General features: G+C 48.8%; 1 protein-coding gene across 1 annotated transcript in view; it reads right to left on the bottom strand.

The window, feature by feature from the left end:
• Positions 1-393: 393 nt before the first annotated feature.
• CRISPLD2 (cysteine rich secretory protein LCCL domain containing 2) overlaps positions 394-16,360 on the bottom strand; it is a 62,080-nt gene continuing 46,113 nt past the window's right edge. The window contains exons 13-15 of the mRNA XM_054588815.1: positions 15,130-15,205; positions 8,487-8,620; positions 394-448 (exon numbers count right to left, since the gene is read on the bottom strand). Coding sequence (XP_054444790.1) covers positions 394-448; positions 8,487-8,620; positions 15,130-15,205 — 265 coding nt within the window. The remainder of the gene's footprint in view (positions 449-8,486; positions 8,621-15,129; positions 15,206-16,360) is intronic.

Genomic DNA, 16,360 nt, shown 5'->3' with positions numbered 1-16,360 from the left:
GTGCTCAGTATGCCGCCTCCCGTGTCCCTGAAGGCCTCGCATGGCGAGCTCCACGCCTGGCGCTCCCTCCATGGGTTTGGAATCCTCTCTCCCCCCACAGAAGAACACACGGGGAAGGCCAGCTTGGGTGACTGTCTGTGTAGAGGGGGCACCAAGGGGAGACCCCAGGCCTCAGCAGCACCAGTCGCCCGTTGTCCGGCCAGGCCCCGGAGGATGCTGCCTCTCCACGGGGCAGAGGTGAGACAAGGCACGGAGGATGTGACACTGAACGCCACTCAGAGGAAGTTTCCTGCCACTCCACACCCCCAGCCCACCCCCAAATGATAAAATAAAAATAAAAAGCAAAACCCAGAAGCCCTCTGGAAGACCCCCCTTCTCCCCAGCACTGGAAGCTCACGGCCTGACAGCAAAGATCCGGAAGGCCTTTCCATCTCGAGGGGTCCTCAGGCTGCAAAAGAAGGGAGAGGGGACGTTACCTGTAGAAGGAAGGCTTTCTATAGGGAGTTCAGCTGGGAAGAGAGCGCTGGGTGTCCCCCTTCCCCGTGGAGGAAGAACCATGGCCAAGGGACACTTCCCCACAGCTGCTGGAAACGGAGTCTACCCCAGCCAGGAACAGCTGGCAAATTCCATTCTCTCTGCCTGGGTCTGAATCTAGGTCAGGGTTGTTAAGTTATTTTCTTTAAACTCTGGGATTTACTGGCCCCAGTCTGTCTGAATTGAATTCGCCCTCCCAGACTTCTGCCTGATTTTTGCTAACACCTGTCAACCCCAATAGTGGCCATCTGGCGGACCGATTAGTAGGATGGCATTGTAACACTAATGCAGGTGCTGCTGTTACTACAGCGGGCACTGCGACGGCGCTCAGATTGTATGCCGAGCGCTGTGCAAAGTACTTTGTATATGCCTTTTACCTTCCTCTCCAGGTAGATGCTGTTAAGCTTCCCGTTTTATAGGCAAGGAGATTGTGCAGTCATGCCCACAATATAGCTTTAAATCATCGCAATCACCCCCGAAAGATCTTTCATGCCCATTTATAATCAATCCCTCTCCTTTTAATAACAGGGCTGTTATTAAAATGGGCCCTGGCAACTTCTGTCTCTACAGATTTGCTTATTCTGGGCCTTTTATGTAAGCAGAATCCTGCACGGTGTGGCCTTTTGTGGCTGGCTTGTTTCACCTAGCATAAAGTTTTTGAGGTTCAGCGTTGTAGCATGACTGTTACTTCATTTCTTTTTACTGCCAAGTGACATTCTTTTATAAGGATATACCACGTTTTATTTATCCATTCTTCAGCTGATAGGCATTTAGACTCTTCCCACCATCGGCTATTATAAGTAATGCTGCTATGAACATTTGTGTGCAAGTGTTTGTATGGGCATTCGCTTTCAATTCTTTTGGGTGGATACCTAGGGGCAGAATTGCTGGGTTGTGTGTTAAATGACTGTTTAATTTTTTTTAAACTGCCAAGCTGTTTTCCACAGCGGCTGCACCATTTGTCATCCCCACCGGCGATACGCGAGGGGCTCCTGTGTCTTCACACCTTGCCGGCGTCTGTTCCTGTGTCTCATGGCCATTGGTAGTGGCTTTCAGTGCACAGAGGCCTTTCTCAGGCTTTTTATTCAACTGCATAGTATTCTATTGTGCAAAGTTTTATAATATAGTTAACTGAGTCCTTTTTAATAGATATTTAGTTATTTCTAACCTTTTGTTTCCGCAAACAATGCTGCAGAGAACAAGCTTGTCCCTGACTTTTTGCCAATGTACGGAAATGCGTGAGGACGGGCTCCCGGAGGCGCACGTGCTGGATGAGACGATGCATCGTAACTTGCAGTTTGCGCAGCCCACCAAGTTACCCTCCACAAAGGTCGCGCCAACTGACAACTCCCATCAACGGCATGCGAGGCAGCCCGAGGAACCCGCAGGCTTGCCAGCACAGCGTGCCCCCTAGCTTTTTGTTCTTAGCCGATCTAAATTAGGAATGGCATCCAAATAGACTTCTAATTTGCATTTTGTTCATTAAGAATGAGTTGGAGGACAAGACGAAAGCCTGGTTGCACCTGAGGCATGATTCCCTTAGAGCTCCCTGTCCAGATGAGAGGACCCGGACTGGACATTGCTGAGCTAGACAGATGGCCTTGCCCTCTCAGGCTGCTTGGTAAGGTCAGAAATCCTTGGGGAACACGCTTCTGGGAATTCCTATTTCCCCCCCTTTCCCATGACAACCTCAGGCTTTTGGCTACCCTGGGACTGAACTTTTGAAATGTGGATCAGATAGGAGCTCTTGGCGAGATGGAGCTGTGAGGAAAGGCCAGGGGCCCAGAAACAGCAGAATGCTTGGCCCGATGGCCTTAGTGTCAGCTGTCCTTGCCGGACCCCATGGGGGGAGAGTGGCCGCGCAGGGCCTGGGTTTACCACAGCCGCCCTGCTGGTTTCTGGAAAGCTCAGGTCCCAGGGCCTCCTCAGCCTGCCAGGCTGCAAGATTTCCCTGGACGCTTTGCCCAGATGAATAGTCTGGGAGAACCACCCAGAGCCCCAAGGCGCTTGGCTCTTCCGCATGGTGGGCCAACCACACTGGGGAAAATCACCATGTTTTGTGCCTCCCCTGACTTACTACTGCAAATTCTATGGGTGGGGTGGGGGGTTCTCCCATTCCCAGGGCCCCAAACAATGCAGGGACAAGGGACCATTCAGGCTGCTGTCCCGACAGGTACCTCAAGGTTTGTCTCGCCTGGACCTATGAAGCAGCGCCACTGAACAACTCGCCCCCCTCGGAGGCAAGAGCAGGCCCACTGCCCTGGGTGTGTGGGTTTCCTGACACACCAAGCAGTGTGCCGAGGCGGCCAGCGCTGTCGGTGTGACAGTGCCAGGTGTTGGTCCCGTGCACTGCCTTAGGCAGAGAATTCCCTCACGCCTGTGTTGTTTGCAGACCCTTTAGAGGGCCCATTTGCTCACGCCTCAGATGTTTACTAAGCGAGCGTCGGTCCCTCCCAGGGAATTGACAGTTGTGCATGTTTGAAATGAATGTGATTTGAAAAATTATAACATAACCAATTTTTCTAAATCTTGCCCTCTGATTCTGTTTTTGGATTAGATTATAACTCCCATGCACATGTGAAGGGAGTGTAAATTGGCACAGCATTTCTGGGCAATTTTCATTGAAAGGCATTGAACAATTTTAATAAAGAACATTAAATAATTTTCATAAATAGTATTAAAAATCCCTCCCTCAGTTACGAACAAACTCAGCAATTTGTCTGTCGCTAAGCCAGCATTTACTGAGTGGCTACCATGTGCTGGGCACTGGGTTTGGTATTAGAGATACGAGGTTAACAAAACTAATGGGGTTCTTGCCTCCATGGAGCTTACAGCCTGGGGTGTGGGAGATAAACAGCCAAATAATGCAGATGCAATAATTTCAGAGAGTGGTGAGTCCTGGGAGGAAAATAAAATCCAGGGCAATGGGATCGCATCAGGTCAGGAGGAGGAAGGCGACTGGAGACTCAGTGGTAGGAGAATGCTTCCTCAGGGAGGTGGCGTTTGTGTGTGGGTCTGAGTGACAAGGGGGACTCAGCCATGGGGATATATAGGAGCTGGGAACATCCAGGGTTGGATAAAGCACATGCAAATGTCCCGAGGTGAGAATGGCCTTGGCATGCTCGAGGACCAGAAAGAAGGCTAGTGAGGTGGAGTGCAGCAACGAAGAGGAGCAAAACCCCAGGAGAGGGTGCAGAAGTGGGCGGGGCCAGCATCACGTGTGGCCTTGTGTGGTATGGGGGAGGAATTTTGTTCTCATTGCAATGGAAAGCTGTTGAGGGTAAGGTTTAACAGGAGAGAGACATACTGTGCATTATATAAAGAGATCAATTTGGCAGCTGTGACTAGTCTACCAAAAGGAAGTTGCCTAACGAAAGTGTCAATAAAGTACATGGGCTTGTGCAAAGATGTTCTTTGCAGTGTTGTTTATTACCATAAATAAAAGAGGAAACAACAAGAGGGCAAAGAAATGATGGTCTAGCCACACAAGGGAGCAGTGTGTATGTAGCCCCTGAAACAATGGTGTGGCCACATCGGGCAGGACTTGGAAAGACATTCACACCCTGTGGCTGACTGAAAAAAATAATTACAGAGTGATATGGGTAGTATGATCCCATTATATAAAAAAATTAAAAGTAAGGTGTTTCTGTGTAATAAGAAAAAAATTGGAAGGAAACGGAAACTTAGCAGAATGCGTATAGTTGTCCTTTCTGGGTATTGGAGTTTCGGGGATAGTAATTTATTAAAATTAATTGCAGTATTTTTGAAATTTCTCTAATCTTATTTTAAAAAGAAGGAAAAAAAGAAAGAAGGGGGAGGAAGAGAGAGGAAGGAAGGAAGGAAGGAATGAAGGAAGGAAGGAACGAAGGAAGGAAGGAAGGAAAAGGAGAAAGAGGGAGGGGAAACTGACATAAAAATTCCCCTGTATAACTTGGGAAGAAACTGAATTGGCCTGGGAAGCTTCTGGGAAGTTCCCTTTGGTTGACTTAGTTCAGGAGGAATCTCTGATCTACTTGGTGAGCCGTGACAGGGGCGCCCTGGGAAATGCCATGTCTGTAACCTCACCTTCTGATGGCCACTCAGCACTCCGCACTGCAGGCGCTAACACCTCTGTGCCCGCGGCTCTGCCCAGCACATGTGCTCGCTACAAAACAGATGCTGCCTCAGTCCTTTAAGATGTCATCCTACCCATCCAACCTTGCAGTCACCCTATGAGATCTCAAAGGTTCTTCCCACTTACAGAAGGGAACCCAGGTGCTGAGAGGTGACATAAATTACTTCAAATGCAACGCCTGTTCAGATGCAGCGGGGATATAGACTCAGGTCTGTGAAAGCTCTGGGGCCCCTTTCTAACCATTATCCTGAATGGGACGGGTTGTGGCCACACCATCCTGAAGATGCCATTGGCTAACCCAGATCACAGTGGGAGGTGTGGCGCGGATGCTGGGAGTCCCTTGGCAGGCAGGAGCCTGCAGGTCCACAGGGAGAGGCAGAGCTAAGGCTGCGTGGTGGGGCTCAGCCCCTGCCAGTGCAAAGTACTCAGGGAGGAACCGATCACCACTGGCTGCCGCATAACACAGGCTGGCTTAAAGAGAGAGGACAGCTGGCAGCTCCCGGGGCAGGGTGACCTGTCCTGGGAGAGACCGAGCAGTTGTCCACGTCATTGTTGGTGTATTTCCCAACCTCCATGTGAAATCTGTCTTAAAAAATGGCTCTGGTCTAAGAAAAATCCAGAACTGATATTCATACAGATGTCCAGCTTCTGCCTGAGACCATTTGGACAAAGCCCAGTCCCCAACATCAAAAGCTCTTTCTGATGCCCCTTCCTTCCTCTGCAGTCCTTCGTGCGCCCGTGTGGGAGAGGGAAGGGGCCTGTCCTCTGACGTTGTCTCAGTTATGCATGGTCACCTTTCAAAATTTCCAGGAAATCCTCTTCTACTACAGAAAAAGATCATTGCCTAAACAATACCACTTTGAAGCAGAGCAAACTTTGGGCCAAATGCTGACAATTCTGTTCAGGAGAGTTCTGTCGGTTTGTTTGATTGACTGAAAGATCAATCTTTCCCTGAAGATCCCTGAATTCAAAATGCAGTTTGCTGCGAACGGGTAGCAGTATGGCCAGGGCCCCCCCTCCCGTGAGACTGACTGTGACCACTCTAGGGTCCCGGCAGACAATGGGGACAGAGCCACCCTCCAGCCCTCAGTTGCTTCCCACAATCCCTCAAGGGAACAGGCTCTGGGGACATTTCTCAGCCCTGGGCTCTGTGCAGAGGGGGCTGGGTCCCATCTAAGCAAGGGGAGGATGGGGCACAGCCAGGCTGGAGGTGTCTACACGTCTGCTGCTGCCATGTCACCAAGGAGGTGCCTTTGGACAGTAAGCAGGGTCCTGCTTGATGTGCTCCGCTCCCTGCACCTCCCTCTATAACAGGAACACCCTGTGCCCTGCCACTAGAGTCATTTCTACAACGTCTGACCCCCGACTAGAGGACAGAGGTCAGGCTGCGTTTCCCGCGGGGTCCCGGTGCCCGGCACATGGTAAGGCCTCGCCAAGAGCGACATGTCCAGTGGGTGAGCGCACGTGGGAAGGGTGGATGCCAGGAGGAAAGAGTGAATTCCTGCGAGATGCCTTCTTCCTTGCACTGAAGGACAATCCGTGTAGGCCATTTCTTAGGATCAAGTCACTTGACCCTACGTGGTTTGTAACAGGCCTTAGAAGTTATGTCACAGAAGGAAGGGCCACCAAGCTTATCCGCTTTCCACGTACTGTCTCATTGCAATGTCATGGCAGCCATTTGATAGAGGAGGGACCGCGAGGCTCGAGGAGACTGCCTTCCCAAGGACAAAGAGTGCAGCAGGGTCCCAGACGCCATCGGCCCCACGTGCCCTCCAGGCCTGGCCCTCCCCCACCCCCAACCCCATATGTGTGCAGTGGACTGTCATCTTGGGGCCGTGGGCCCCGGCACACATTCTGCCACACTGTACGCGGTACAGGAATGACTCTTAGTGGCAAAATATCAAATCATGTGCAGGATTGACTATGTGTGCCAGGGACACGGTCACCTTCCCTCACCCTTGCCTAGTGGCTGTCATCCTTCCGTGTGCGTCAGGACCCCGGGGCGCGGTCACACACAGAGCCGGCTGAGCCCACTCCTGGAGTCCCTGACTCAGCAGGGCCGAGGTGGGCCCCGGGTCTGCTTTCCTAACAAGCCCCTGGTGGGTTGGGATGCTGCTGGTCTGGAGAGCCCATGCTGAGATCCCCCAAACCTTACCGCCCCTTGGTGGGTAGAGGCTATCATTTCCCCCTTTGTAGTTGAGGAAACGGAGGCACAGAAAGGTGGAGTAGCCCTCTCAAGCGGCACCCACTAACGCAGCAGAAGCTAACACCTTTCTGAACAGAGCGGCAGGCTGCAGCCATATTGTGCCTGGGAAGGGCTGCCTGGAAGATATTCACAATGACAGTGGCGGCTCAGTGGGTCTCTTGGGAACAGAGAAAGAATGACGGGCCTCCCTGGGGCAGGGGGGCGCGTAACAGTGGGAAAGAAGCCAATTCCGGGACACCCTCTCTGTGGCCTGCCCTCCCCAAACACCCACCTGTGGGGGCTGCACAATAAGCCCTTGTTGCAGCCCTGGGGGCCGCTGTTCTATCCTCAAGGATAGCACAGGCAGAGAACAAAGGCCGACCTACCACGACTGTTTCCCTTAGAACGCTCAGTAGATTGGTGTCCTGGGATTTCTTTCCAGCCCCAGCCAGGAAATTCCACCTCATCAGCTGCTTCATTTCCCTCCCATTAAATCAATGGAATTTCCCTTCATTAAGCATTTCCCAAACAAAGGTTGCAAATGCTGAGGGAGAAATTGCATGAGCAGTCAGCTCTAGCTGTACGGGGCTGATGGCAGCGACTGCGCAGGGCCCCCTGGGAAGCAATGTGTGCGATGAGTGTCCTTAGATTTTGCCAGGTCTTCACATACGGCACCTTCCAGAGGCTCCAAAGTGCCCCAGGAGGACGGGAAGGCGGGGACAGGCACCAAGCTCCATGTAGTCATGAAAGCTTAAGCTTCAAGGGGCCTTAGCACGTTTTATGTCCCTGTCTCTATGGCTTTTCTAAAGAGGGCCCCTCAAATGTAACATCTTCAGCACTCCCCTCTGTTACGGGCTGAATGGTGCCCCCTCCCCAGCTCACACACTGAAGTCCCCACCCCCCAATACCCACAGAGTGTGATGGTATTTGGAGATAGGGCCTCTAAAGAACTCATTGAGATGAGGTCACTATAGTAGGTCCTGACCCAATATGACTGGTGTCCTTATACAAGGAGCTGGGCATCATCTCAATTAATTCCCCCAACCACGCTATGAGGTAGAGACTATTATTATCCCCATACCACAGGTGAGAAAACAGAGGCTCGAAGAAATCAGGCTGCTCACTCAAGGTCACGAGGCTGGTAAGAAGCAGAGCCTAGATCTGTTGGACTCCACACTCTCTGCCCTTATTTATGCAACACTATGCAACTACATTATTATATAGCCACATATAACCACTATTAACTATAATTTGATCCCACCGTTTTCTGGGGGAGGATGGAGGAGGGTGTGCGGGAAATAGAGGGAGGCAGGCACCCACACATGTAGAAAAGGGATCAGAGGGACACGCAACACAAATCTAATAATAACTCTCCCAGTTGATAGGTTATGGATGTCTGTTTTTCTATGGACTCATCTGATGTTCCTAATTTTTCTAAAAAATCATGCATTGGCAACAGAAAGATAAAAGTTCATATTTTGAAAAAATAAAGGAAGAAGAGAGAGCAGGCTTCGCCTAGGTGTTTTGGTAGGAATTCCTGCAAGTCTGCCCAAGTTTCATTTTAAAGGGCACCACCTTGGGCCCTCCTGCCAGGCCCCCCAGGCGCCACCCCTGCGGGCCTTGAGGGTCAAGAGTTGGAAAACACAGCCCTACCTTTCAGACTGGACCCCATTCCTGAGCGAGCCCGCGTACGTCTTCTTTTTATCAATGGGCATCACATCCACATAGCCCCCACTCTCGTTCCTGATGACTCCCGCGTGCACGGCGGTCTTACAGATGCTCGATGTCTGAAAGCACAGGAAGAGCTGCGATCAATGTCAAGGAAATCAGGTTCCTGGATGAAGATCAGCCCCCTACTTGGTGGCCAGGCTGGTGGATGTTGGCCACATCAGTCACAAGGAAATGACCATCGCCACCTTGAGTGCTTACTGGTGTCTCCAGAGAGACAGATCTTCCTCCCTCCCTTCCTTCCTTCCACAAATATTTTCTGAGCACCCACTATGTGCTGAGCACTGTCCTAGATGCAGGCGTATTCCACAGGAAACAAAATAAAGACCTTGTCTTCACAGAGTGGAGGGAGACAGACAAGTAAAGAGACACCAAAACAAGTAACTCAGGCTATGAAAACACAAAATCAGATCATGAGATAACATGACTGAATGGAGGGGGCAATTTTAGAACAGTTAACCAGGGAAGACTGTTCTTGATAATAATATTTGAATTTAGACCTGAGTTACAAAAAGGAACCAGCCACAGCCATGGAATATCTCTGGGTAGGGGAGCATCCTAGGCCAAGGAGGCAGCTTGTGCAAAGGCCCTGGGGCCCTGCCCAAGGAACAGAAAGCGAGCCAGGGTGGCTGAGTCAGGCAGAATGTGGCAGGAGGCATGGGAGATGTGACCAGGGGCCAGTCGTGCAGGGCTGTGAGGACCACAGCAGGGGTCTGAATTTATTCTAGGTGCCAAGGGAGCTGCTGGGTTGCAAGCAGGGGCAGGGTGCGCTGTTTTCTAAAGTTATCACGTAGTCCAGGTCCTGGGTAATAAAACCTTTGAGTCAAACATTCATTAGGACCTTAACTTATCCAATAGAAAAATGGGCTGGGTTATCTGAGAGTAACAAATCAACATTTCTTGCATTCATTCAGGGGTGGGGTGGCCGGTGTTTGCTAAAGATGCAGGCTCCTGGGCCTCACTCTGACCTACAGACTCAGAGTCTCCCCAGACAGGGGCCGTGCGAGTCCAGTGTACACTTAAGGTTAAGACCCAGGTAGGTAACACCCTTGTGCTTCTTCCACGACCCTTTCTTCTGGCCTGTGCTAAAGCCCCACACCAGCCTTGGCAGTGGGTCCCTATCTTCACTGTGACTCAGAGCCACCTGCAGCGCCTGATGACAATGCCTAGGTCCCCCTACCCACCCCTCCCAATCCCACCGAATTCAGTTGCTCTGGGCTGAAGCTCAACTCTCAGTTATTTTAAACTGCGTAAATTTTTAGAAAGTCGGGGATACTTGTTTACAGGAAATAGAGTAGCCCACAGAATGGCCCCAGTGACATCTAATGATGTGCTCAGCCAGGCTCATTGAGTCACCACTCAGTCTAGTTCAGCAATTTGCCAACTTAAAGATAAAAAGTCAGACCTGGTATGTGCAGGGCAGGAGGGCTGACTCCTGTCCTGCCTTCGCTCGCGGCCTAGTGACCTGTGGCCACCACAGGGGCTTTGCCTGTGGACTCCGTGTGTGTCGAGGGTAGGCGGGGGGACGGGGCAGGTTAGCTGTGCTTTATGCCATCCTGTGTGATGCATGGCGGCGAGGACAGAGGCCTCTGCCAACCATGTCCTGACTGGGAAGACTTAAACCCCGCCAACGCACGGGTCACTCAGCAGGAGGGTGGGTCTGGGCTTTGCTGTCTCTTCACGTCCCCCACCTGCACAGTAGTCACCCAATCATCACCTGTGGGGCAACTACGGTCCCGACAGCTGGTTAGCCAAGCTAGCACCTCCTTCGTGAGGAGGGCAAGACAGAGAAGTCAGATCCTGCAGGATTCCACTTACAGGAGGTATAAAGAAGAATCAACTTCACAGAAACAGAGAGCAGAACAGAGGTTACCAGGGGCTGGGGGAGGGGAGGGGGAGTTGCTGTTCAGTGGGTGCAGAGTTTCAGATCTGCAAGATGAAAAACCAGGGGTCTGTTACCCAACAATGTAAATGTACGCAACACTACTGAAACTGTGCACTTAAATATGGAAAAGAGGGAAGTTGCATGTTTTGTATAGTTTATACCACAAGAAGAGAAAGAGATAAGGAAAAAGGGAGGGAGGGAGAGAGGGAGGAAAGGGAAAGGGAGACAGAGACAGAGGCAGAGAACGCTATACCCAAGCCTAGAGAAGGATGTTTTCTAGAAGTAATCAGTGCACCCCCAGAAGTGGTCAGCAGGCCCCTGACCCCTGGCACAGTCCTCCAAGTTCCTTTGTCCCCCTGTCCTTACCACTGTCCCTGATCCATCTGTGTTTCGAAGATATGCCCTTAACTGCCCTTTGAATGGGACAAGCAACCCATCTAGCAGGGGGTCCTAACACCGGACAGGAGAAAATGGATCAGAGTGGGTTCTCTGAAAATTCGAGATATCACTGAGCGCGTTACTGCTCAGTACCCGCAGCCCACTCGAAGACCGAAACACGCTCTCTCAAGGGCCGTGCCCTTCGGCTACTGCCCCGGCCTTCAAACACCAGGCCATTCGAGGAAGTTGCTGATTTTGCGCAAGAAGAAAAATGCTTCGTAGCAGAAGGCCGCCCTCCTGACTGTTCCCTGGGAGGTTGACACTGCTGTGAAAAAGGTGGAGAGCCTCTGCCCTGACTCATGTGGTTCGGTTGGTTGGGCATCGTCCGCAAAGTGAAAGGTTTGCCAACTCGATTCCAGGCCAGGGCACACGCGGGTTCGGTCCTGGCTGGGACACATATGAGAGGCAACTGATCGATGTTTCTCTCCCTCTCTTTCGATTACCCTGGAGGTCAGTTTTTTAAATCCTGCATGAACACATCTCATCTTCTTCAATAAATAAACAAATGAGGTCAGGGTTCCTTAGCCCAAAGTGGACTCCAAGGGATCTGTGAGGCCTTGAAGTTGCAGGCAGAACTCCGGGAGCCTATAGCGTCAGCAAGAACTTTCCTGCGGGGAGGGGGGTTAGTGTTCACACAGGAACCGCCCCCCCACCCCCTGCCCAGTCCCAGGCCCTGTCCAGGGAGCTATATACTTCTGATTGTCGCCAAGAAGTGCTGCACCCTCTGTGACGGTCCTTTGCCTCCGGCTCCCAGAATGTGTCTGGATACCAGTGGCACTGGAGTTTTTTGCGATAACATCAAGCCATGGGTCATCCCTGTGCAAACTTCCCACCGGGCCCGATCTTTCTCACAGGATGGGCCCGGTGTTCATCCGTTAGCGTTACACACATCTTCAACCCTGATATCGGGCAAACATTTTTCTTCCTGTTGTGCCCCCCTTTCTCCCACACCTCTCTTCTCACTGAGCCTCCATAAAGGTGTAGGGTGCCCATTTTCTCTCCTCAGGGCCCCACGTAACATGAATATCTGAATATTTATTAATAACTGTTATCAGCAGAGATCTGGTCTCAGTGAGGCTGGAAACCAATCCTGCCTCCACCACTTGTTGCCCGTGTGGCCTTGGATGACTATTCTAAGCCCCAGGGTCTCTATTTTCTTTCTTTTTTATTTTAAGATTTTATTTATTTATTTTTAGAGAGAGAGAAAAGGAGGGAGAGAGAGGGAGAGAAACATCGGACCAGTTGTCTCTTGCACGCCCCCAACCAGGGACCTGGCCCATAACCCAGGCATGTGCCCTGACTGGGAATCAAACCGGCAACCCTTTGATTCGCAGGCTGGCACCCAATCCATGGAGCCACACCAGCCATGGCATCTATTTTTTAATATAAAATGAGGCTCATCATAGCTAACATTTTTGAGTGTTACCAAGCAGGCCCTGTTCTAAGTGTTTCATATGCATTAATATAGTAATCTCCCAATAACCTTGCAAAGTAGGAATTATTATTATTCCCTCTTAACAAATGTGCAGGCTGAGGTTCAGGGAGGTTAAGCAGCCTGCCCAAAAATACTCTGCTGGCAAAGAGCAGAGCCCCGACTGCCACCCCGAACCAGCAAGCGGTACACTACATAAAAGGGCTATTGTGAAGATGAAGTAAAATCAACGGCTGAATGTGGGCTTGTACACAGTAACATACTAACATCAAGAGATGTTAGTTAACAAAACAAATACCACCACCATAATCATTACTGTCACTGTCACCATCATTGAAAATTCTCAAGGAACTGTCATCTCTAAGCCAATCATCCTAAAAGAGTCGTCCCAGACCAGCAACAGGAGCATCACCACGGACCTTGTTGGAAATGCAGATAGTCTGGCTCTACACCAGGCCTACTGAGTCAGAAATGCTGGAGGTGGGGCGCGGAAATCTGTTTGAACAAGCGCTCTGGGGGATTCTGATGCACGTCCAAGTATGAGAATTAATCCAGCCACCAAGGGAGATAGGAAGGACAGATAAGAAAACTGAGGTTTGGGGGAGGTGGGGCTTGCCTACCATCCTTGGACTGGTAAATGTCACAGGTGGGGCTTGAACTCGTGTCTTCTGACCCAGACTTTGCTCTTTGGGCTACACCCTGATGATTCCCCTGCGTGCAACTCACCACAAAGAGAGGGGTCTGCCAAGTAATGCACTCTGGGTGAGCAAGCAAGGACTACAGCACTATTAGGCCCTTCGAAGATCTGGAGACAACTCTCCCAAAATAAATCTCTTAGCTAAACAGACATTTTCCAAAAGGCATCATCATTTCCCAGAATACAGAGTGACCTAGAAACCAAAGCCAGAAAAGAACCTCTGAAATGAGGGTAGCTTTCTTCTTTCCCTCCTTCCTTCTTCCCTCCCTGTCTCCTCTTCTCTTTTTCTTTCTCCCTTTTCTCCTTCCTTCTTTTACTTTCTGAAGAACTGTTTAAGCATTGACTACTGTAGTATCTTCATTTATTTATTCCTTCAACAAATGTTAATTGAACACTTGTGTGCCAGGCCCTGCCATGAGCACTGTGGTTCCAAAATCTCAAAACTCAAGAGAATGAGTTAGTTAAAGACTTCATACAGCTTTTCGCTGACATGCCATTTAACAGCAATGTAATTATGAACACAGGCACATTCAAGCAAAGCAGAACAGAGTATGGAATGAACAGAGCCTAAGGCAAGACACACCTTCATTGGCATCTCACCTCCGCCATGTACTAGCCTGTGTGATTTGGGGCAGGTTATTCTGAGCCTTACTTTCCTTTTCTGTAAGATGGGGATAACAAAACCTAGAAATGGCATTTTTAAAGAACCTAAAACATAGTGAAAGGGAGCTTTATGTTATTACTAAATTTCCATCAAGTTCTTGCATTTCTAACCTTTTGGGGGAGTCGTTTTATATGTTTAATTGCTTTGTTGTTTAGTGCATATAGATTTAGTTTTCATATCTTCATAGATATGATACCTTTGTCTCATTGCATAATTAATTGTATTGTCCCACTCAGTATACTTAACCTTCAATTCCACTTTATAAGAGAAATATTGCCATTCCTACTTCATTTGTTTGTTTCCTTATATTTGGCTGGAATCACTTGTCCCATCTCTTTATTTTTAAATAATTTAAAAATCCAAGTCTCTGTCTTTTAATAGCAGACTTTAGTTCAAACATATAGTGTTACAATTGAGATATATATAATTTTACTCCTTTATTAAACTTTTAGAACTCAATTTTGGATGAACAGCTTCTGAGGGGGAAAAAATGACTCATTTAAAGAGGGGAAAAAAAGATGAGAAAAAGGTTAGCCATGAGGGTGCTTTGACCTTACAGAACTTAGTGTTCTCACATTTACAGGAATCTGGAACAAATGAAGGCAGATGGAGGCAAAGGTGGTGATGGTGAGTGAGATAAGCCACAAAAATAAAGATGAGAAAAGGTGGAGTAAAAATGCCAGCTAGGGATGAGTGATGCTAATCTAATTATGGAAATTTAGATCTAGAAGGTTCCCTGAATTAGAAAATTAGAAAATCCCAGCTGACTCATTTAACAGTGAAGTAAATAGCTTGGCAAGATCACATAGCTTGTTGGGGAGAGCAGTGACCAAGTTCATATCTTCTGGGTCTCCATGTTGCTAAACCCTGGCAGCTGAAGGGAACAGACTATGTTCTTGAGGATTTACTTAAGGAAAATCAGGCTAGAGCTTCCTTGCTAAAGTTAGGAGGGAAATATGGAAAAACAGGCTCCCATATAATAAGAATGGTTGTTAACAAGAAGAAAATTAGTGTAATTTGTATTTTCTTCTGTGTGCTAATAGCTAAGTATATATATGGCCTAAAAGAAATGCAATGAGTCGAGTGGACCAATATCTCTAAATGCATCAGGAGAGCTGGAAAGGTCATTAAATATCTGGGGAAATTATGCAAGACAGTTTTCATATTAAAAATGTGTGTCAATAGGGAAACAGGATTCAATTTACCGAACTATGAAAATGTTTGCGTAAGATGAGGCACACCTGCATCCGTATTCATAAGCATGCATAGGTAGTAGTACAAATATCTCTATAAATGGGAAACTAGGGCAATAGTTTCAGAAATAACTGGTCTAAATTTAGTTGGAGGTACAGGAATGAGATCTTGGGTTTCTGGTATCCAGACCTTGGGACGTGGTTTCTGAGGTCTTAACAGGCTTTGAGAGGTGGTCATTGAAAATGCCAGCATACTCACGTCTGCGTAGATGTTGGTTCCAAACACAGGAGCCCAGTAGGACGGCTCGTCTTTGCAGTGTGCTGGACAATGAACTCTGAAAAATCAGAAGCATTTGTGTGATGGTTATGAGAAGCAGCTGGCCCTCTTTATTTGAATTTCAAGATTTAAATTCTTAGATGAAAGGAAACTACCACACTGCTAACTCTTTAAGGAAAAAAAAACACTTCTCCCATTCTAGCAGTAGTAAAGATATTTTTCCTCTTCTTAAGTAGTTCATATAGAATTTTTAAATGCTATACAAAAAGACACAAGCAAACAATAAGATGAAAGGGAATAAATATCTAAGAGAGGCGAGTATGGGATCGTGAAATGTTGTACCTCCCATTCTTGGGTGTTGGCCAGTTCATCCTGTGGATACATTATGGAGATTATAATCAATAGACTTTTTGAAAGGCCACTTCCCTGTGTGGGGGAGGAAAGGGTGGAGGGCCCTCACCTCAATGAGTCACAGAATATTCCAGGGAGATGGCGCTGATAACCTGAGGCAGGGGTTAGGTCACCGCGATACCAGTCACCACATCCCTGCCATTGGCATAATGGAGATGAGAAGAATGCCTCAAACTGGAAATGGGTGGGCCCAGAAAAGACATGAACTTTACTGAAGAAAAGGTCTGTTGTCTTTATCTGGAACAGTACACCAAGGGCTGGAGCCCAGGGATCAAGAAACCAAAATGGCACCCGGAAGCCATCTGGCCCCAAGACAGGCAGGATTTGGGGAGGAAAGAAAACCAGGCAAGAGGATTAAAAAATGGAAATGATGCCAGAAGGGGGTGGGGGTGGGCAGAGCGAAAGAGAATGCATGTGTGTGAGAGATTTAAAAAAAAAAAAGAAAACAGAATTTAGGTAAGAATGAACGTAGGTTCCTAAATCTTCTAGAATGGCAGGTCAAAGAGCTAGATTTTGGGTACTAGTACTATGTCAAGTTTTTCTTTTTGTTTGTTTTTGTTGAAATCATTTCCTTCAGCTTCTCTTTAATATTTGGGGAAATCTACTGAAAGGTTATTATCCCCACCTGAACGTTTGGGGCGGGGTCAGCGAGGCGGTGGTGGTGGTTGTGGCCGGGGTAGGGGCAGAGCCAGTTAGAAAGCCTCCAGGTGAAGGCGAGTAGCAAAGGGGAGTCAGGGACCCCATGTCCAGTCTCCTCCCCTTCATGGGCTCCCTCCTGGGGCTATTATCTGCTCTCACCTCA

The sequence above is a fragment of the Pteronotus mesoamericanus genome, unplaced genomic scaffold (assembly GCF_021234165.1).
Source record: "Pteronotus mesoamericanus isolate MK-2021 breed Mesoamerican mustached bat unplaced genomic scaffold, CSHL_Meso_final scaffold_165, whole genome shotgun sequence".
NCBI lineage: Eukaryota > Metazoa > Chordata > Mammalia > Chiroptera > Mormoopidae > Pteronotus > Pteronotus mesoamericanus.
The sequence above is the reverse complement of the archived record's forward strand: the minus strand, read 5'-3'. Positions and strand labels throughout refer to the sequence as shown.